At 46.3% G+C, this 20,399-nt stretch overlaps 1 protein-coding gene and 2 long non-coding RNA genes across 4 annotated transcripts; 1 reads left to right on the top strand and 2 right to left on the bottom strand.

Annotated features, from left to right (window-relative positions):
• Positions 1 to 2,265: 2,265 nt before the first annotated feature.
• LOC146761892 (uncharacterized) lies at positions 2,266 to 4,279 on the bottom strand. Of its 2 annotated transcripts, XR_014942705.1 has the most exons (5): positions 4,217 to 4,279; positions 3,878 to 3,964; positions 3,291 to 3,587; positions 2,885 to 2,955; positions 2,266 to 2,425 (listed from the first exon to the last, which is right to left on the bottom strand). XR_014942705.1 is itself a non-coding variant. In XM_085537736.1 (4 exons), exons 1-4 carry the CDS (start codon positions 4,161 to 4,163, stop codon positions 2,366 to 2,368), a joined length of 714 nt encoding a protein of 237 aa, XP_085393862.1. In that variant the 5' UTR covers positions 4,164 to 4,183; the 3' UTR covers positions 2,266 to 2,365. The 2 variants fall into 2 exon arrangements, 1 of the variants encoding a protein (XP_085393862.1); XM_085537736.1 differs by lacking the exon at positions 4,217 to 4,279 and having other exon boundaries at positions 3,878 to 4,183.
• A 933-nt stretch (positions 4,280 to 5,212) lies between these two features.
• On the bottom strand, positions 5,213 to 8,134 carry LOC146761891 (uncharacterized). The gene is made up of 2 exons (XR_014942712.1): positions 5,384 to 8,134; positions 5,213 to 5,269 (listed from the first exon to the last, which is right to left on the bottom strand). It is a non-coding gene; the product is annotated as an uncharacterized LOC146761891 (long non-coding RNA).
• Positions 8,135 to 8,698: 564 nt separating this feature from the next.
• Positions 8,699 to 11,130, top strand: LOC146761890 (uncharacterized). The gene is made up of 3 exons (XR_014942710.1): positions 8,699 to 8,785; positions 10,145 to 10,563; positions 10,985 to 11,130. It is a non-coding gene; the product is annotated as an uncharacterized LOC146761890 (long non-coding RNA).
• Positions 11,131 to 20,399: the final 9,269 nt, after the last annotated feature.

Here is a 20,399-nt window from a genome sequence, read left to right as displayed (position 1 = left end):
AAGGTGTGAGGTTAAGGGATCATCACTCTCAAGATAAAAGTCACAGCATGTTCTGCAGTGCACTGAATGGTGCAAAGACTGTGGATCAAGGGAACCAATCTAACCAGTCCTTAATTTCCTGATGAGAAATCTCTCTCAGTCTCTTGGAATAGCACTGATCACTTGGAGCACATTAAAGTAAAGCACCCAGGAAAAAGTTCCTCCGGTGGCAAAAGTTGAATCACAGCGCCACCTGCTGGAGACCGACATCTCGAGGGAAGCAGGAAGGATGTTGCAGCCAAATGTGCTCCTCCACCACTGGTTTTCTGAGACGTACCCGTGAGCACCACACATTTGTACGGTCTGTCTGTCCGTAGAGCTACAAAGGCAGAAACAGAACATCTATATGGTTTGTTGCAGCTGTGGGTTGTGACTGATATCAGTCCTTGGATCTGTTACACTTCACAATTGCGTTCAGAGTTTTTTCAGGTCATCCTGGCTTTCTGGTGCTCCCTGCACAGTGACACCATCTCTTCTGTCACCCCATTTAGTCAAACTGACTGTGATTTGCATGTAGCTCCTCCACGGTGCTTCCAAATTCCTAACAAAGTGGGAAATGAGCCAAGGGACCCATCTGATATCTGATAGATGCTGACACAAAAGCAATCTGTCATAAAGCCCTTTGCACTGATGCGATTCAGTGTAATACCTAGCATGGGTTTGTTTACCTTTCCTTGAGACTGCAGGCCATTTCTAGCAGTAACAATGCTTACTGCAGGTCACTCAACACCACGTTATGACTATGAGTCTTATTTGAAATCCATTCCTAGCCATGAGAGCTGGGCAGTATTTAAATAGCGCTTCTTTGGAGCTCAGGATTGGTTCATCCCTAAAGGTAGGAAATAGGGAAGGGGGGTGTCCTGGAAATGGGTGATGCTGAGATGCTGGACATGCTGAACGCCTTCTTTACTTTGGTTTTCACTTTAAAGACTGCCCCTTGGGACTCCTGGACCCTGGAGCGAAGAGAGAAAGCCTGGGAAATGGAGAGCTTTCCTCTGGGTGAGGACGGGGTGATCTGGGAGCATCTGGGTGAGATCAGTGTGCACAAATCCATAGACTCTGATGGGATGCATCCACATGTGCGGAGGGAGCTGGCAGAGGTAATTGCCAAACTCTGTCATCTTTGACAGGTCTTGGAGAAGAGAAGTGCCTGAAAACTGGAGGAGAGCCTGTGACTCTGCAGTGTTCAGAAAGGACCAGGAGGAGGATCTGGTAAACTGCATGGCAGTCAGTTTCACCTCTGTCCCTGGAAAGGTGCTGGAACAGTTTGGTCTGGATGCCTTCTGCGAGCAATTGGAAAGGAAGAAGTTTATCAGCAGTATTCAGCTTGGATTCACCGAGGAAAAGTCATGCTCAACCAACCCTGCAGCCTTCTATAATGGCATCACAGTACAGAGTCCATTTGGAGACCTGTGGCCTGCAGTGTTCCCCAGGGCTTGGTGCTGTGTCTGATCTTGTTCAGTATCTTCACTGATGACCTTGAGGAGGGGATAGTGTCCATGCTCTGTAAGTACGCCTATGATACAAAGCTGGGAAGAATGGCTGGCACACCTGAAGTCTGTGCTGCCATTCAGCAAGAGCTGGACAGACTGGAGAGCTGGGCATCAATAAACGTGAAGAGGTTTAACAAAAGCAAGTGCAGAATCTTCAGCCTGGGAAGGAGTAGCAGCAAGTATCAGTACAAGGGCATGGAATGTTGTGTGGGCACCTGGGTGTTCAAAGGAGGCATGGTGGCACACATAGATGCCCATGCACATGGGTAGACAGAAGGACAGGGTTGCACATCAATGTGTGTGCACAGTGTTATTCAAATGGCTGGGGTCATACAAGTATGAGCAGGCATGTGGCTGTGTGCAAGAGAGGAGCTGCCCATGTTTGTGTGCAGGGCTGTGCAATGGAGTGGGGTTGTACAGCTGTGTGCGGGGGCCAGGTCCTGCGTGCCATGGAGCTCCATGGGAAACCTCTATGAGTGCTAGCAACAGCAGGAGCACTTGGAGCACTGCCTGGAAGAACGGTGCTGGGATGGGCTGTGGTGGGCCGAAGTTGCATAGTGGACCGAAGATGCGTAGATGCTACTCTGGACCAAATGCTGTGCAGCTGCTCATGGAATGCCACTGGACAAATCAGGCTATGCAGTCTTTGTGAATATGTAATTATGATAGTTTATTGATTGAATGCATTAAAGAAAAAAAAAAAAGGAAAAAAAAAAAAAAAAAAAAGAAAATAAGTAAAAGAAATCCCAGAATGTAGTAAAACATGGAATGCTGAGTTGGGCTGCAACTGAAATGCTGTGCACTGCAGCCGCTGCCTTGTGACGCTTTTCCTCTCAGTCCTTCATGTGCACCTTCTGCATCATCTCCGCAAGTATGTTCATCTCTGCGAAGAACTGGAAAGAAACAAAGCAAGCGTAGAAGTAGGACAGAAACAATCTAGGGAGATCTCATGAAGAAAGCCTGACCAGTAAACTTCCAGAATGACCCCGTGCGGAACAGCACGTTCCTTTCATTCAGGTCACTGACACTACTTCCCATGACACGTTGTCTATGGTAAGATTCATGCTCTGTCATGGGAAGGTCGTTTCAAAGGTTGCAGTGCCCAGCATGGCAAGCTTCTTTATCACAGCAAAACCTTCTGGCTGTTACCAACCACATTGTTCTCAAGCCAGAGCAAGGTATCCAAGCTCCCCATGGCAGCTCTCACTGACAGTGTAATTTCCTCAAACACACAGCTGGCAATTTTTCTATTCCATCACTTCCCTCGGGATTTTACCATCTCTTTTATGTCTGACAGATGTAGGCACTGAAACCAACAAGAGAATGCGTGTCTGTGTTCACCAAGGACTCACCAGTGCACGTGCAGCTCTCAAAGAAGCCTTTTTCATTTCCCTTTTCCTTTGTTTTTGTTGTTGTCTTCTTGCTGGAAAGCAAGAATACCAATGAATTCATTTTGTCAACAGCAAAGCTGCCGAAACATGGGTGCCGAGAAAACAAATGGCAGTCCAAAGACAAAGCAAATGGGACTAGGAAGCCTCTCAGTGAGTAACATTTCCAGGGGGAAATACAGAAGAGCATAGTGAAGTTAATGGAAAGAGATGCGTTTAGGTATTCTGGCACCTCGCTGCCTTTGGACTTTGTAGCCTTCAACTCTTTTACCCTCCACAGAGAAGGAAAAGGTAAAGCAAGCCCTAAGCAAACTCAGTGTGTTTGATAAGGACAGCACTTCACCGGGACGGTGCCTCAGCACCTTCTTACCTCTTTGCTTGGAGCTCCGTGGTGGGGCTGGGGCCGGCACACTGCCTGTGCTCTGGCCCCTGGCTCTTTTGTTAGCAGGCAACTGCGCTGCTGCCTGTTGCTCTTCGTCCAAGCCCTTGCGTTTCCCTCCAGCCAGGGTCTTGGAGACAGAGCGGGGGCACACAGCCAGGGAAGGTCTTCTCCCTGAGCTGGGACCTGCTGTTACTGGAAGCCCTCCAGCCTGGAGATGATCTCTCCCAGAAAGCACTCTCTGCAGTGCTTTCACGTTGTTCTTTCCATTTTGCTCATGTTGTACATCTATTATAATCAAGAAAGGAGAAGCAGTTAGACTTCAAGGGAGCCCAAGGCTACTTTCAGTCTGCAGAATGGGCCACAATACTAGGAAATGTCATCTTGAGTGTTCACAGCAGCAGATCTTAGGTATAGTGTGGGTTTTCATTTCAAATCTGGACAGGGAAGGTACTTGTAAATCCCAGGGACAAAGACCTCAAGCAACATGCAGCAACAACACTCCCAGGAAAGAAAAGACAGAAAGCCTGACTAGAACGACATCGAATCAAACCCTGATGCCTGTTGTGCATCTGTACCTCTCTTGGGTGCCACGTCACAGGCTGCAGTCCTCCCCAGACCTGCCGCAAGGCTGCGCTTTGCTGGAAGGCCGCTTGCGTCATCTTCTAGCAGAAAGAAACAAGAAACACTTGAAGAGCATCTCTTGGGAGGAAGATTTGAGCACAGCCAACCACCAACTTCAACTCTCCAAGTGTAGTTCCTACCATTTTCCTTTTTGCTGCTACAGCATGGTGCCATTTCTGCAGTCAGCACAGATCTGCAGTGGACTTTATTCACTCTTCCATCACACATGCACCCCTTCATGCAGCCCTATTTAGTGGCAGGTACCCACACCACAGCTCACAAGAGGTTCTTACCTGCGTGGGCTTTCCGTTTCCCACCTTGCCCAGCACCATTCAATGAACGCACGGGCTCTGTCCCTAAAAGAAGAGATCGTGTGTTGATTTCACAGATGACAGTAGCAGTATTGTCCTGTTAGCCCGTGTCCACCCCCCACTAAAGAAAGACCCTGTTATACAGACAGAAGAGAAACTCACTTTTGCGTGGCAGTAAAGACGGTCCATCCCCATTGCGTCCCTCTGCGCGCTGAAAGGTGCAGCTGGATGTCTGGCAGCTGCGCCGCCTCTGAAGAGAGAAAGGAAGAAACTCAGGTCGGAACGGGCAGCTGAGAGCTTCCAGATCGTGCCAGAGACGGGATTTCAGAGTGCTGAGACATCATTGATCACTAAGGGAAAATACAGCCTGAGCCCTGCCCGTGCCATTAGCCCAGGCTGTCAGCAGTGAGCTGACGACCCAACCGCATACTGAGGTCCCAAAGGACCAGCAGGGCTCCCCCTGCTCCACTCCTTCCCCTTAAAAATGAGAACAAAGAAGAAAAGTCAAGCCAAAGGAACCCAGCCATACCTTTCCGCTCACAGAGCAGGCATTGGATCCACACTTGTCTCCTTGCTGAGACATGATGGCTCAAGTGTCAGAGGAAGCACAAGTTCTCTCACAAGCTCTCTCCACAGGAACTTTCCCTGCTCTTGGAAAGAGCTGGCTTCACTCTTCCTAAGATTGCCTCGATCCTCCAAATCTCCCTGCAAACAGGAATCCTGCAGAAATCATCCACAAGAGAAAAGTCAATGGGAGAAGTATATTCCCAGCTTTCTTCTGCCATGCAATTGAGTCTCTTGTGGAGGGAATGGTCTGGGAATCAGCTGGCTGCAAGAACGTCCCAACGCTAGCTGCAGCTTGTGTCTGACTGCCGTGGCTTGTGTCAGCAAGTGCTCTTCTCCATCTCCTCAGGAGCTCTGCACCCAGCCATCCGTGTGGTAGTGAGGCACAAGTTGCGCTTGGTTTCCTTATGAATGGTGTTTCATCATCCTCACCAAAACACGGGTTGGAATCTCCACAAGAACCTCTTTCCCCTGGGAACAGCCATGTGGAGGGGCACTGCTGGAGCTGGAGACTTCCCCCCGGCCTAGCATTTCATGTCTGTAGAGACACCTCCCAGCAGCCAGCCAGCACCAAACCCAGCTCACCTGTTGGGCCTGTTCAGCCTAAGCTGCGCTCAGCTCACCAACACAGCACAGCAGTCCTTCGGACAGGCTCTGCCAGGGTGATCTGTTCCACGAAATGCACAGAGCTCAGTCTCCGCGTGCAGCACGCTCGCCAGAGCACCAGCTCTGCTCACCACCTGTGGGACATGTGCTCCTCCCACCGTGCCAACCATTGTGACCTCAGCAATGCTCGCATGACTTCTGCGCTTTCATCATAATGGAAGTGGATGCCTCCTAGATCCGAATTTAAGGAAACCAACACCAGGGTCAGCCCATGGGGTGATCTGAAGTCAAACAACAGGGAAGTGAAGGTGACTCTTGTGCAGCTGTCATGGTTTTGCAATTTTCATTAAAAACCGGTCAAGACTAATGTGGCCTCATAGTGCTCAATGGAGTCCCAGGGGAGATAGTGGGAAGGAATAGGGGTGCACATCTGTATGCCCCGAGGCTGGTGCTCACCTCTCTGACTGTGGCTTTAGTCTCCAGAGCCGATGTTGGCTTCCCTTACTGTGGCTTTATGGCCCAGGGCCAGTGCCGGCCTCATGGGCTGGGGTTTGAGGCCCTTGGACCACTGCTGGCCTCACTGAGTGGTGCGTCTTCCAGCTGGATACAGCTGCTGGCTGAACTGGCCAGGATGGAGCCTTCTCTTTGTAGCCTCCCATATGCATATCCACCCCAAGAATGGAAGTCCTCCTTCTATATGTACCCCTTTCAACCACAATGTGGAAAGCAAACCATTTAGGCACCTGAAATGCTTCTGCTCCTGCAGTCTGGCAGAAAGCAATGCCCTCTGTCTCATGCCACCTCTGCACAAACTGGAAGGGAATGGGGAGACATATGTCAGATCCAATGGGACAGGACTTCACTGGATGCAGTTTAAAAGCAAATCACCCCAGCTCTTGGTTGGGCTGTTGCCCTCTATTGCTGGGGATCCCTGACCCCTGGCCTCTGGCTTTCCACCCATGCATCCTTCCTTGGAGCCAAGTGTGCCTTTCCCAGCAGCAAGCACCAGGCTGGAGTCAGCACCAAAACCAAAACCTCCTTGCACCTTTCCCGTCCTTCTTTCACACATGGTCTTTTAGTTTCAGAAAATAGGGCCAGACCCCAATGAAACAAGAGCTCTAGGACAAAGCAGCTGCTTTATTTTTCTCCTTCCCTTTCCTCATCTACACCCCACAGAAAGACCATTTGCCAAGTAAGGGATGCAGTGATCAGGTGTATGAGGGGCAAAGCGAATCAAGCTTAATTTCAGAGGCTTGCCTCTTCCATGTGACTTCCCTGAGGTCTGATACAATCGTACAGTCATAGACTCATAGAATAGCCTGGGTTGAAAAGGACCACAGCGTGCAGGGTCACCAACCAACCGACCAGGCTGCCCAGAGCCACATCCTGCCTGGCCTGGTCCTATCACTATCCACCCTCGTAAACAGCCGTTCCCCCTCCTGTTCATATGCTCCCTTCAAATACTACAAGGCCACAGTTAGGTCTCCCTTAAGCCAAGCAAAAAAAGCCCAGTTCCCTCAACCTGTCCTCGTAGGAAAGGTGATCCAGCCCTCTGATCATCTTCGTGGCCCCGCTTAGCATTATTTGCATTTCTCTTTTGCCTTCCTAAAAAAACTACACCTGCTTCTGGGCACATTTCATCCCACTGTTAGGCCTTGTAAGAAGCACTATGGCAAGTCCACATGCAGAAAACACTGTCATTCCATTCAGTAACAGAGAAACCATTCTGCCCTTGCTCATGACTCTCGTCCCTGCCTCCTCCTGAACTGGACAGTGTTTGTGGGCAATGAAAGAAATCCCCACATTCTGGAAAATACAGACAAATAAGAAATAGGCAGAAAAGCGGCACTAATACTTTGTCACTGGTGGGAATCTCCACAGAAAATGTTGAGCTAAAGGTGTGAGGTTAAGGGATCATCACTCTTAAGATAAAAGTCATAGCATGGAAGATTTAGGGATGGCGTGCTGACTAGAAGGAATAAACAACACTTACCTGTATCTTCTTCATTTTCTCTCTCTTATCATCGGATATCTTATCCTCATCTACAAAGCTCTGAGGTTGTCCAAAGCCTGTTGCCATGAGCTTTGCTAAACGCAGCACTTCTGTGGCTCAGAGATATTACACTGGCACATCGCAAAGGAGAACTCCATAACCCAAGTGTCAAGGGAAGAAGAAAGGGGAACTGTTACAATTAATTACCTCCTCTAAATTGGTAACTCTAGGCTTCTTGTCACACACTAGTGCCTTAAAGCAGAACAGCACAGATGTTGACAACCGTGACAGGGATTTCTGCATACAAGCAACCACACGAGGCTGGGCACACTCTCCTGTCTGTTTGCCATTCCTAGAAAGACCCAGAAGAGCTCAGTGTTCTCTTGCTGTTAGTTTACATACTCCAAGCATTTCCAAAGGCATGCTGCTCTGCAGAAAAAGCTGAGCTGTCCAGAAAGTTTGTTCAGGAAGAATGCAGCAGTATCAGTGCCCGTCATCCTGGGGGACCTGAATGCATTTGTTAAGAGAACAGGGAAAGAAGAGGGAAGAGAGCAAAAATCCAGGCACTAGCAGTGCTGCCCACAGGGGGTGGGGCTTGAGGCAGGGCCTGTGCCAGAGGGGGGCCTGGCACAGTTAGGGCCAGCTCAGGGCCCGGAGCAGAGGGGGAGCAGGCAGAGGCAGGGCCTTGGGGCCCAGGATGGAGGAGGACCAGGCACAGCTGGGGCCAGCTCAGGGCCCAGACTGGAGAGGAACCCGGCACAGTTGAGGCCACTGCAGGGCCCAGGTGAGAGGGGAACCCAGCACAGTCGGGGCTGCTTTGGGGCCCAGGCTGGAAAGGGGCCCGGCACAGCCAGGGCCTTGTGGCAGCACTCAGACTCTCCAGTTCAACCGTTAACCATAACCTCAAATGGTAACTGTAGTGAAAGGCAGGAGCTGATACAGCTGCTTTACTCTGTTTTAATTTTCCTAAGAATGGTGAAGAACTCGAGCTAGCAAACAGAAACAGAATTTCTGGAAAAAAAACCAACACAAATCTAAACAAAAAATCCCAAATACACTTTTCTGAAGAACAGGATTCACTAAATGTTACTATGGAGCAGATCTCCAAGTAGAGACTCTTTCTCTTAGACAGCCAGCTCTTAGATGAGATTAGGGAGGGCAGGAACCAGGCTCTCCCCCTTTTTTGCACATTTGAAATGCTTCCAGCTGTGCTCCACAGCAGAACATCTTTCAATGAAGATTAAAGCCTGTGAAATGAAAGAATCCTTTCCTATTTCTTTCACGTTTGTGTTTATTGACTTCAGTTCCAACCAGGTGGACTCGCAGTGTCTTACAAGTGAGACCTGGAAGCAGGTACAGAGTGGAGACCCAGCTCCCTCAATCTCCAGGTGAGTAACAGCAGCCAAGGAGGCCTTTGGGCTCTGCAGGGTCCAAGTGTGGAGCATTACACACAGGAACACCTGAGTATAAAGACAGTGGCAGAGCTGTAGAGCTAGCCATAACAGAGAGGCACAGTGGCTCAGCTCATTTCCCACAGTAACACTGGAAATAAGAGCCATGAGGGAAATGCAGATGCCTTCTGCCTTCCTCTTTTGTCTCATGCCTTCTGCCCTTATCAGAGGGGAGGAATGAGCTGCACTTCCACAGAGACATTCCTCTCACAGCCATTTACACCTCAGGTGTGGAGGGGCGAGCTGGGGCTGCTGTTGGCAGTTGTGGAACACTGCCATCTGTGGTGCCCCATCCTACCCTGGAGATGGGCATGTAGAGCTGAGAACCTTTGACACTGTGCAAATGACTGCAAGCAGAGATGCAGCAGAGGGAACACAAAGCAATTAATAACTTATCATACAAAGCAATGAGTAATAGAAATAACAATATTTCCAACCAAATATCCCCCATCCTAACAGTCATGTCTGATCTCCAAAATCCCACCCAAACCATTTCCCACCCCCTAAAAATATTCCATTCCCCTCAAATGCCACTTCCCCTCACCATCCAAACCTTGAATTTCCTTCCCACAATTCCCACCCAGGAATTACTCACACTAATTACCAGCATGCAAGGCATGAGGAACGCCTGTTCCTCGTGTGCGGATACCTGAAAAAGAGAAGTGGCAGGGAACTGGGGTTCTGTAGCAGGTTTTAGAGGCTCTGCATGGAACACAGCCCCAGGCCACAACCCCATCAGCTGCTGGGGCAGCAGCATCCCTGTCAATGGGGGATTTTGCCAGTGGTGGGCAGGGACAGAGTGAAGCCACACCTTGATGTAGCTCTGCATCTGCTCCTTTCCTGCTCATGTCCAGTCCTTTCCTCTATTGCACTTTCCATCTTCTGTCCTTCTTTCTTACCTATATCCTTTCTTCTTTTCTTCTCTTTTCCTCTTCTTTAGTTGTCTTACCTGTATCTGTTTTTCCCCTCTTCTGTTCTTTTACTGCTCTGGTCTGCATCCAGTGTCTGCACCACAGCTCTAGGTTGGACTTTGTGTTGGGATGGAGAAAGGTTCACAGGGCATAGATTTGTACAAGAAAAGCTCTCCTGCTGTGCCCAACAGGTGATGAAAAGGAGCCCTCAGGACCCAGGTCCACAAAGGCAGCTTTTTTTTCCAAAGGCCACAGCGTAAGCTCGTGTAACTGGGAAGGACTCTGTTGTAGATCTCCTAGAAATGCCTTTGAATGAATAATTTTCTGAACTTGTTTCCAGTTGTTGCTCAGAGGAAAAGAGGTTTTTATACTTTTATCTTTTCAGGAAGACAGAGAGGAGGGAACTTGTCTGGTGAAATGCTCAGGTGCCATTTCCTTCCTTGCACCAACAGCCTGTTTGTGTCCACGCGATGCCAGTTGTCCTCCTGACAGTTTCTACTGATCCTACCCTGAGACCTTCTGCTAAGCACTGCTGTTTCTGTATTCTCAGGGCCCTGTTAGGACTAAAAAGAGGAGTGGATAACAGATGGAAGGATCTGGCCTTCTGCTGGGTGATAGCCACCTGCATGTCATGTTCCTGCTTTCTCTTTTCCACAGGTGGCATTGTGCTTCCCAAGGAGCATATGGACCTTTTAGATGGGAGTGCACAGCAATGATCCAACAGGGTCTCAGCTTCCTTCCTGCCCTGCACCTGAGTGAGGGACACCGTGACCTGCTCAGGAGGCAAGATGTCATGTCAGGGAGGTGCGTTTTCCTTGTTTTTTGTCGTCTGTGCTTGGCTCTGCTGTGCTGTGCTGTTTTTTTCCTTTGCAGTGCTAAACTTTGATTCCCGGGTCTTTGGCTTGCTTTTTCCTTTATTTTGCTTTGTATTGCTTTTTTGTGTGTGTGTGTGTTTTTTTTTTTATTACTGTGTCATGTTCTGCTTTATGGTGACATTTGCAAGAGACTGTGAATTTTCCTGGTTCAAACTGCAGTCAGCTTCATCAAATGTGTAAGAAATATATAAGGGCTGCTGAGGCCAGGCTGGATTTCCATTTCTTTATGAACTGGGGTGTTGCTGCGGATGTGTTTATCTCCTGTTTTGTCTCTTGTGCTTGTTCAAGAATTTTAGAACATACTATGTCAGTGTTTGTTTCTATCCTGCTTTCTCTTCTCTGTCTTTCAGGTCAGCTCGTGCTAGAAGTCGATGGCATCGCTGTATGAATCGAGGTCAGTTTAGGAGCAGCTGCTTGTGGAAGGAGTCGAGTCCAGGCTAATAAATGGAAGCATCTCCTGGTAAGGTGTAAGAGGCGGCAGTAATGATGTCTGTCATCATGAAAACCAGAGGGCAGGCTCATCCAAGTTCTTGCTGGCTGATGTTTTGGAGTATCTTGTTTTCCAGCTGAATGATAAGAAAGCTAAACATGCTGAGCCGTTACAGCTTGAGCTGAAGTTGTGAATGTGCTCCCGGATGTTTCCTTTAGTGGTAAACCATGTTCTGGCACTGTGATAGTCCTATCTCTGTCATGATTTGGAGCACAGTGTCTGGTTGCGAGCCTTGTGTGCCTGTTTCCATGAACCTTGCTTTCTTTCTGTCTTCAGAGTAAGTGCAGGGTGCTTCCTTGCTTTTGGTGGATTCATCCAGGAGGCTTTCAGAAGGCCAATTGCAGTATTCATAACACAGAGGGACACAATGGGAATGGACTGTTGTTACCACCAGGCAAAAGTTTCTTATGTCATGAACAATATAAACAAAATTCTTACTTCTGGCCTGGCCCTGAGCTGCTGCAGCTTAAAGGCTGTTTGCTTTTGGGTGGCCCTTCCTGGAATTACCTGATGAATTTTCCCCCAATTTTTTAATGGCATTTGCACTCATAGCTTCAATTCTAAATTTGGGAGGGGAGTTAGATAAGGTTAGGGTAAGGTGTTTCTTTTTTTTTCTATTCTCCTAGGTGACTGTGTATTTTCTGCCAGTGCTGTGGTAGCTCTGTAACTGGGGTTGTTCCTAATGCTCATGAAATAGCTCTACTGGCAGCACAGAATTTGACCATTGGGCTGCCTACTGGATTAATTTCTGTAGATTGAACAAACCATCTCAAAAAGCATACAATCAGTTTATTTTTTGAAAGGCTGTCAGCTTTTGAGGTCGCTGAGAAGTCTTGGTTTATCAGTCACTAGCAGCTTGCTGGAGCTTGAAGTAGTTGAATCGTCCCTTACAGAGCTGTTAAATAAAACCTTCTAATTACTTTGGCATTGTAGCTCTGAGCTAGGCTATACCGCTGGTGTGTGTGCCTGTGCTGCAGATGGCATCCTTCCTCACCCTTCTCCTCCTCCTTGGCAGAAGGTATCACCATCAGCTTTCTATCTCACACAGCAGTTGTTATCTGAGCAGAGACTTGGTCGCTTCCCAGTTTCTCTGTGGCACTTCCCTAGGCTGTTAGTTCTCTCTTTTTCTGTTGGTGTTCTGTGTAGTCTTCAGTTTGCCCTTAGATGCCAGGCCACATGAAAAGTGTTTTCAAATTATATCCATCCTGATTTCTTTACGTGTTGTCCTTTTTTTAAACAAACAAAAAAAACAACAACCAAACCAAAACAAACAAAAAAAAAAAAACCAAAAAAAACCCCCAAAAAAACGTCCTTTGTTCTCCCTGCTTATCTGTCCTGTCTGGATTTATTTGTGTTTCTCTTCAGCCTGCTTTCCTTCCAGTGCTGACAGTCATGGGGAACTCCTAGTTGTGTCAAGGAAAATGAATGCTACAGCACACATACCTTCTTGATGTATAGCAGGTGCTGGTGATAGCAGAGCCCCTGTTCTCTGTGAGCAACTTGTGCTTAGCCTGCATTCGTTGATCTCTGATCTGCTAACCTTGTGAGAAGATGAAACAGAGCATCCAGCTACTTCACTCGGATTGTGGTTTGCACTGCTTTGACTTTAGTCCTGCTGGCCAGTGATGGACAAGGCAGAGGTGTTGGGATACTGAGAGAAGTGTTTGTGTTTGGAACTCTGCATTTTTTTATTTTTATTTTTTTCTTAACCATCACTGGGGACTGCTTCAGTTTAGCAGAGGAGCCTTAGTGGTGTGGTTGCCTCAGGTGTACCTGATCTCATGATGGTATGTGGCCTTTTGGCAGAGTTTGGGAACTGACCCCTCAAAACAGTGTTTAGAACTAGTTGCAGGTGATAGCAAGGCTAATCCAGTAAGGTTTTGATGAATCTGTCACAGAAGAGTTACCTGTCCTTACGAGCATGGCTGGTGTGTGGTGTATGTTGCTGCGACCTTCCTTCTTCTGTGTTTGATGAAGTAGCTGCTTTTTGGGAGGGACATTAAGGCTTTGGATGTGATAAGTTGGAATCCTATTGTGAGCCCAAATTCAGCAAACAGTTACTGCTTAACAGGGGCCTCAGGCATATGTTTTAAGTTTCTCTGTTTCCTGTAGGACTTAAAAACGTGTTTATAGCTTTGCGGAGTATATATGGAACAAGGTGTGCTTGAGTATCTTGTGTTCTCCGTGGCAAGGACGTAATAAAAACCAGTCCTGGATGTTTGGTGAGGGAGCAGTGTTGAGAGAGGCGAGCCAAGTGGTGGTAGGAGTCCTGAGCCACCGGGTTTCTGTGCCTCTGTGTGGAGCTTTTTGCTTTGGAAATGTCCAGATTAGTTTTGGCTAAGCCTCTGAGCTTCTGGATGCTTCTCATAACCAGCTCAAACCTCTCAAAAGCTTGAGGTTTGTCCATCGCTAATTTTCAAATGAATTGCATGGGGAAATGAAGATAAAAACCAAAACCCTCAAGTGGAAGTACTTGTTATTTTATGAATAGAAAGGATAATGAATATGCCAGTAGTGTTTGATTGTTATGGAGGAGCACAAAGTAGTGGCCAGGAGATAGGAGAAATAAGGAGGAATGTCTCTTGGTTCTTTTCTCTAGGATCTTCAGGAACTGTTGATAAACGTCAAGATGGGTAATACACACATAAAGAAAGATAGTGGTTTTAAGGGTTGGAAAAATATTGTGAAGCACCCGTGTTTCGCCCCAGATTAAAAGATTTGGAACTCTCCCAGAGTAGAGAACAGTTTGTCTGATTTCCATTTTGCTGAGCAGTTCAGGCCATCAGAGAGGACTTGCTGGCCTCTGGACAAAGGGAGAGTGTGAAGGAGAGGAGGAAATAAAGATGTTAAGATCTGTGAAGAAGGATGAATGGCAATGGTTGTTTGTCACCTTACTGCCCTTTTTGTCTCCCTAGAGCCCAGCTGACTTCCTGGGATTGCTGAATAGCTGCCTTTTGTTGCCTTTTGCTGCCTCCTGCCTATCAGACTAAAAACCAGTGGTGTAAAACTGAGTGTGAATTTAGTGGGGTAAGTCCTTGAGTATTCTTTATTTCCGTAAAAGGCACTGGATGTCTCAGGATGGAAGTCCACATACCTGCTCAAGTGTATTACAGCAGTCATGGAATTTCTATTTCAGAGACTTTTCAAAGCCCTTCAGGTGGAAAGGCAAAGGGATGTGCAACTTTGGAGTAGTAAATGGTGCATATTAAAATGTAAAGAGGGCTAATTAATGTAAACAGACTCTAGTCATGTCGGTGTATAGCTTTCTTTAGGAGGGTACTCAGGAATTCTTTTCTGACAATGAGTGATAGTGTCCCAACTCCAGGTGCGTGCTCAGCTTGGAAATGCATGCACATAGCTTTTGCTTGGCCAGCTGCTTTGAATGCATCGCACTACATCATCTTGTCTTGACCTCTTTGCTCCCTCCATCAAAAGTTTTGCTCGGTCTAGACTCGTTGCAGGTGCTGACTGTGTTATCTTGACCCACGTGAGATCAATACAGAGATGAATACAGAAAATTAAGTAGGGTTGTGCAGCACTAATTTGAACGTCTTAGGGAAACAGTCGTGCTTAGGATAGGGTATCTTCCACACTGCTGATTGTCATCGTCGCCCACCCTTTGTGGGACTCAGACATGTAGAACTAGCTCTTTGAAGAGAGGGCTCCAAAGGTATTAACCCATGTAAACTTCAGAGTACCAGGTTGTGTGATGGCATTTATGGGGCAGAGCCCACAGGGAATATGCCTCTGTTGTCACTCAGTCTTGTGATGACACAGCGCCCGCTGCAGCATGGGGTCAGTGGGACTGCAGGCACAGCGGCATGGAAGCTGAGCCAGCCACAGCCTGGTGTGTGCTGTGCAAGTTGCCCTGCCTGGTGCTGGGCTTAGTGCTGCCCTGTGCTGATGAAGGCAGCCTCGGATTGGTGTGAGGCAGCACTTTTTGCAGCTCCCTGCCAATCAGGACCCCGACCAGCAGCAGGTTACTTGTGTGAGCAGGGGCGTGGGGGGGAGCTCATTTCACTTGCTGTTACAGCCTCAGAGAAATGTGGTTATTTTTAAAATGAAGCTTCTGACTGCCGGAGGACTCGTGTCATTCTCGCATCCCACTTTAGTGGAACTTGTCATGTGACTTGAGTGCACAGGCTGAGAGTGCAGGCTTGTTGGATTTCATTTGATCTTTCCTGTCGACAGGAACCAGTCAGTGGCTTCCAGAATAGTTCAAGATGTCTCTGTTAAGAGCGAGTTTTACTACACGTAACTGGAACACCGAGCTCTTGATATTGTGCTGCTGATTAAAGCATTCTTTCCAATCAGCTGAAGAAATAGGCTTAGGAACGCAGAGCATAATTCCTAGCTGCAGTAGATGATAGTGTAGCTTGAAGAAGTGTTCCCGTGGCGGCTCAGGTAGTTTAGATCTTAATAGCATCTGGTAGTCTAAAGCGTGACTGATTCAGCTGGTGTACTTCTCTTTGTATTGTTGTCTCTTCATTGTTGGTGGGTAATATCAGCAACCAGCCCAGCAAAGACGACTGGTTGGCAGATAGGCTTCTGTACTTAGACTTGGAAGGCAGGAGGATGCAGAGAGTAACATTTTGCAGAGTGCAGAGTGATTATAGAAACTGCAGAAGGTCAGCTTTGATAGGGATCATAGAGTCATAGAATTGCTCAGGTTGGAAAAGACCTTAAAGATGGTCAAGTCCAACCATAACCTGACCAAATGTACCCTAAACCTGACAACCTGCTGCCAAATCATGTCCCTGAGCACCACATCCAAATTGTTCTTAAACACATGCAGGGGTGGTGACTCAACCACCTGCTTGGTTTTTCCTTTGAGGAGCAAGCTGTCAGAGATGTCACTGCAGGAGCTGGTGCGGAAACTGGACAGAGGTGTGTACTTGGTTTTCAAGAAGTTGCAGGGCCTAAGAATCTGCCTGGAGAAAGTGATTGTGGGGAAGCCAGAGACACTGCAAGTTCCATCACAGCTGCCACAAGGACTGTGGTGTTACATCTCATAGAATCATAGAATTGCTCAGGTTGGAAAAGGCATTAAGGATCATCAAGTCCAACCACAACCTAACCATACTAGCCTAACTCTAACAGCCCTCCACTACACTTTGTCACTGAGCACCGCATCATTAATGCTCGTTAATTAAGGTCAGGGAGCGTTTTTTATTGGTTAATCTTCCTTGGACTCTTTGCTTTGACATGACATTGTATCATTCTGTTTGACCTAGTCCACTTACCTAGTCTGCCTTTTGCCTTTGCCTTTATGTTTTGTCTTATGCCACTGCCATTTCCTTTTGCTTGTTGCCTTTGCCTTTTGTCCAATGCCATTTGCCTTCTTCCTTTTCCTTTTGCTTTTCCCTTTTGCATTTCACATTTGACTTTGCTTGTTGCCTTTCTATTTTGCTTTTGCCTTTTGCCTTTCCTCCATTGAATTTGCCCTCAGGTTTTTGCTTTTTGCACTGCCATTTGCTTTTGCCCTTTGCCTTTGCATTTTGCAGTTTGCTTTTGGCGTTTGCCTTTGCCTTTTGTCCTGTGCCGATTGCCTTCTTCGTCTACCTTTGGCATTAGCTTTTTCACTTTACCTTTTGCATTTCCCTTCTGCCTTTTTGTCCTACACTACTTACCTTTTGACTTTGCCATTTGCCTTTGTGTTTTGCCTTTGCCATTACGCTTTGTCTTTTGCTCTTTCTGTTTTCTTTTACCCGTTGCCTTTGCATTTTCAGTTTTCCTTTTGACGTTTGCCAGTGCCTTCTGTCGTATGCAATTTGCCCTTTCCTTTGCTCTTTCTTTTTTCCTTTTTCATTTCCCTATTGCCTTGGCCTTTTGTCCTATGCCACGTACCATCTTCCTTTTGTTTATTCTCTTTTGCCTTTTGCATTTTACATTTGTCGTTGCCTTTTGCATACGTATTGCCTTTGCCTGTTCGCCTTGCTGGGTGCTTCTGCGCTTGTGTTTTGTATTTTCCCTTTGCCTTTTGCTTCAGCCCTTGGCTTTTGACCTTCCGTTTGCCCTTGCCTTTTTCTTTTGCCCTTGCCTTATAGCTTTGTCGTTGTGTTTTGTCTTTTCCCTCTGCCATTTGCTTTGGCCTGTTGCATTTTCCTGTTGCCTTTGCATTTGGCAGTTTGCTTGTGCTTTTGCCTTTGCATTTTACCTTCTATCCTATGCCATTTGGTTTTGCCGTTGCATTTTGCCATTGCCTTTTGCCGTTTTTATTTTTCGTGTATTGCTTTGCTGCTCCATCTTTGTTGCCATGGATTGTTTTTGAGCTTTAGGTTTTTTTTGTCAGATCTGTGGATTCATTTTTTTTTTCCTTTTCCATTCGTGGAGCTCTTTTATCCTTCACTATGCAGTATTCCTTTTTTTTTTCCTCTGTGTTTCAAGCCATTTTGCTTTCCTTTCCATGGCTTTTTAGTTCTTCATCTTTCATTTCTCCTTCCTGGTTTTCCGTTGCTCTTTGGTTTTTCCTTTGTATCTTTGCCTTGCATAGCTTTTGAATGTTCTTTCTTTGTTTCCAGGGCTCATCACTGTGGAGCGTTTTTATCTGTTTCTTTTAGTTGGACTCTTTGCTTTGCCATGATCTTGTGTTCAGGTGATTTGCTTGACGTTTGTATTTCTAGACCTTTGCTTTGCTCTGTTTTCCCTGTTTATTTGTTATTCCCCCCTTTGCTTTTCTGTAGTGCATCTTTGGATTTGCTTTCCATGGTCTTTGTTTCATGTTTGCTGCTTCTTTGTCCTTCCCGTTCCTTTCTTTGCATTCTCTTTCTCCTTGCTGAGAGTATTCTTTTTCTTTCCAGACTCTTTTTTTTTCTCTTTGCTTTGAGTTTCTCCTTTCCTTTTCCTTCTTCCTTTCCTGGCTTGGCTTTCCTTGTCCCCTTGCCCGTGCCTTTCCTCTTTCTTTGCCTTCACTTACCTGATGTTTTTTTGCCCTCGCTTGTTCTGTTTGGTTTATTCCTTTCTGGCTTCTTCAGCTCCAGCCTCCTCTTTTGGCTTTCCTGCTCTGCTTGATGCATTTGCAGTTGTTTTTTTTCTCATTTTCTCAGTTGGGTCCACACCTCCTGGGCAAGGATGCCTGTTCCCTCGTGGTGGTCTTGCAGCTTTTTCACCGATGGCTGGCAAGATCCGTGCCCGGTAGCTACCCGTACCTCCTCCTTGGCATGACTGCGGGTGCTTTGCCTTCCTCCAGACAGATGTTTGGTTCTAATGGTGATCGGCAGATTCTTCTGGGCTGGCCACCCTGACGTGGCATCGCTTGTGGAAGTAGCAGCATGCCCTGTAGCTACCCTTTCCTCCTCCCAGGCACGTATGCTGAGTTTTTGGCCTCCTCCAGACTCAGCAGTCATCTCCTTCTCCCCATGTGAGTGTCTACTTTTCCTTTCATTTAATGCTGTTGTTTCTAATGCATGGCTTGATGTTGGTTTTCTCTGATCCGTTTCCTTATTCTTTTATTTCTTCTGCCTTGGTTTACGGTTCCTCCTGACTTGGAATGAATGCTTAACTTCACTTTTTTCAGGTTCAATGATATCCATTCATCTTTCCTTTACCTTTTGACTTTGCCCTTATGTTTTGGCTTTCCACACTGCCATTTGCTTTTGCCCATTGCCTTTGCATTTTGCTTTTGGCATTTTTTTTTTGACTTTTGTCCTGTGCCATTTGCCTTATTTCTTGAAATTTGGCAGTAGCATTTTCATTTTGCCTTTTGCATTTCCCTTTTGCCTTTGCCTTTGCCCTTTGGACTAACTGTGCCACTTAGCTTTTGCTTTTGCTTTCTGGACTTTGTTACTTACCTTTTTTCTTTGCCTTTTTCTTTTGCCTTTCGCCTTTTCCTTTATGCTTTGTCTTTTGCCATAGACATTTGCTTTGACCCGCTGACTTTGCATTTTCAGGTTTCCTTTTCGTGTTTAACTTTGCCTTCTGTCATATGCCATTTGCTTTTTCCTTGACATTTGGCAGTAGCATTTTCATTTTCATTTTGCATTTCCCTTTTGCCTTTGCCTTTCTTCTATGTCACTTTCCTTTTGCCGTTCCCTTTTGACTTTTGCCTTTCCTCCATTGAATTTGCCCTCAGGTTTTTGCTTTTTGCACTGCCATTTGCTTTTGCCCTTTGCCTTTGCATTTTGCAGTTTGCTTTTGGCGTTTGCCTTTGCCTTTTGTCCTGTGCCGATTGCCTTCTTCGTTTACCTTTGGCATTAGCTTTTTCACTTTACCTTTTGCATTTCCCTTTTGCCTTTTTGTCCTACGCTACTTACCTTTTGACTTTGCCATTTGCTTTTGCGTTTTGCCTTTGCCATTACGCTTTGTCTTTTGCTCTTTCTGTTTTCTTTTACCCGTTGCCTTTGCATTTTCAGTTTTTCTTTTGACGTTTCCTGTTGCCTTCTGTTGTATGCAATTTGCCCTTTTCCTTTCCTCTTTCATTTTTCCTTTTTCATTTCCCCATTGCCTTGGCCTTTTGTCTTGTGCCACGTACCATTTTCCTTTTGTTTATTGCCTTTTGCCTTTTGCCTTTTACGTTTGTCTTTGCCTTTGGCGTATTGCCTTTGCCCGTTGGCCTTGCTGGGTGCTTCTGCGCTTGTGTTTTGTATTTTCCCTTTGCCTTTTGCCTCAGCCCTTGGCTTTTGACCTTCCGTTTGCCCGTTGCCTTTTTCTTTTGCCCTTGCTTTATAGCTTTGTCGTTGCGTTTTGTCTTTTCCCTCTGCCATTTGCTTTGGCCTGTTGCATTTTCCTGTTGCCTTTGCATTTGGCAGTTTGCTTGTGCTTTTGCCTTTGCATTTTACCTTCTATCCTATGCCATTTGGTTTTGCCGTTGCCTTTTGCCATTTTTATTTTTCATGTCTTGCTTACCTGCTTTATCTTTGTTACCATGGATTGATTTTGAGTTTTGTGTTTTGTGCCGGGTATGTGGATTCATTTTTTTTTTCCTTTTCCATTCTTGGAGCTCTTTTATTTTATCTTATTTTTAATAAGAATTATTTTCTTATATTTATTTTTTCTTCTATTTCACTTTCCTTTTGCCTTTGCCTTTTACCATTTGCCTTTCCTCCTTTGAATTTGCTTTCAGGTTTTTGCTTTTCACACTGCCATTTGCTTTTGCGCTTTGCCTTTGCATTTTGCATTTTGCTTTTGGCGTTTTCCTTTTTATTTTTTCCTCTGCCATTTTCCTTTTGCCTCTGCCTTTTTCTTTTTCTTTTACTTTTAATTTTAATTTTTTTTTCACTTTTTTTCTTTTTTTTTCTTTTTCTCTTTTTCTTTCTCCTCTTTTTCTTTCTTATTCT

This window comes from Coturnix japonica, chromosome 2, assembly GCF_054131305.1.
Source record: "Coturnix japonica strain WE chromosome 2, WE-NBRP24, whole genome shotgun sequence".
NCBI lineage: Eukaryota > Metazoa > Chordata > Aves > Galliformes > Phasianidae > Coturnix > Coturnix japonica.
This window is presented reverse-complemented; position numbering and strand designations above follow the sequence as displayed.

Bases quoted from the DNA above. Each gene is read 5' to 3' on its own strand.
- LOC146761892 (XM_085537736.1), bottom strand. From the start codon at position 4,163: ATGAAGGGGTGCATGTGTGATGGAAGAGTGAATAAAGTCCACTGCAGA. The intron at 2,956-3,290 runs GTAAGAAGGTGC...CTTGCTTTCCAG, and splicing joins ACGGAGCTCCAAGCAAAGAG to CAAGAAGACAACAACAAAAA. The intron at 2,426-2,884 runs GTGAGTCCTTGG...GTTTCTTTCCAG, and splicing joins TGAGAGCTGCACGTGCACTG to TTCTTCGCAGAGATGAACAT.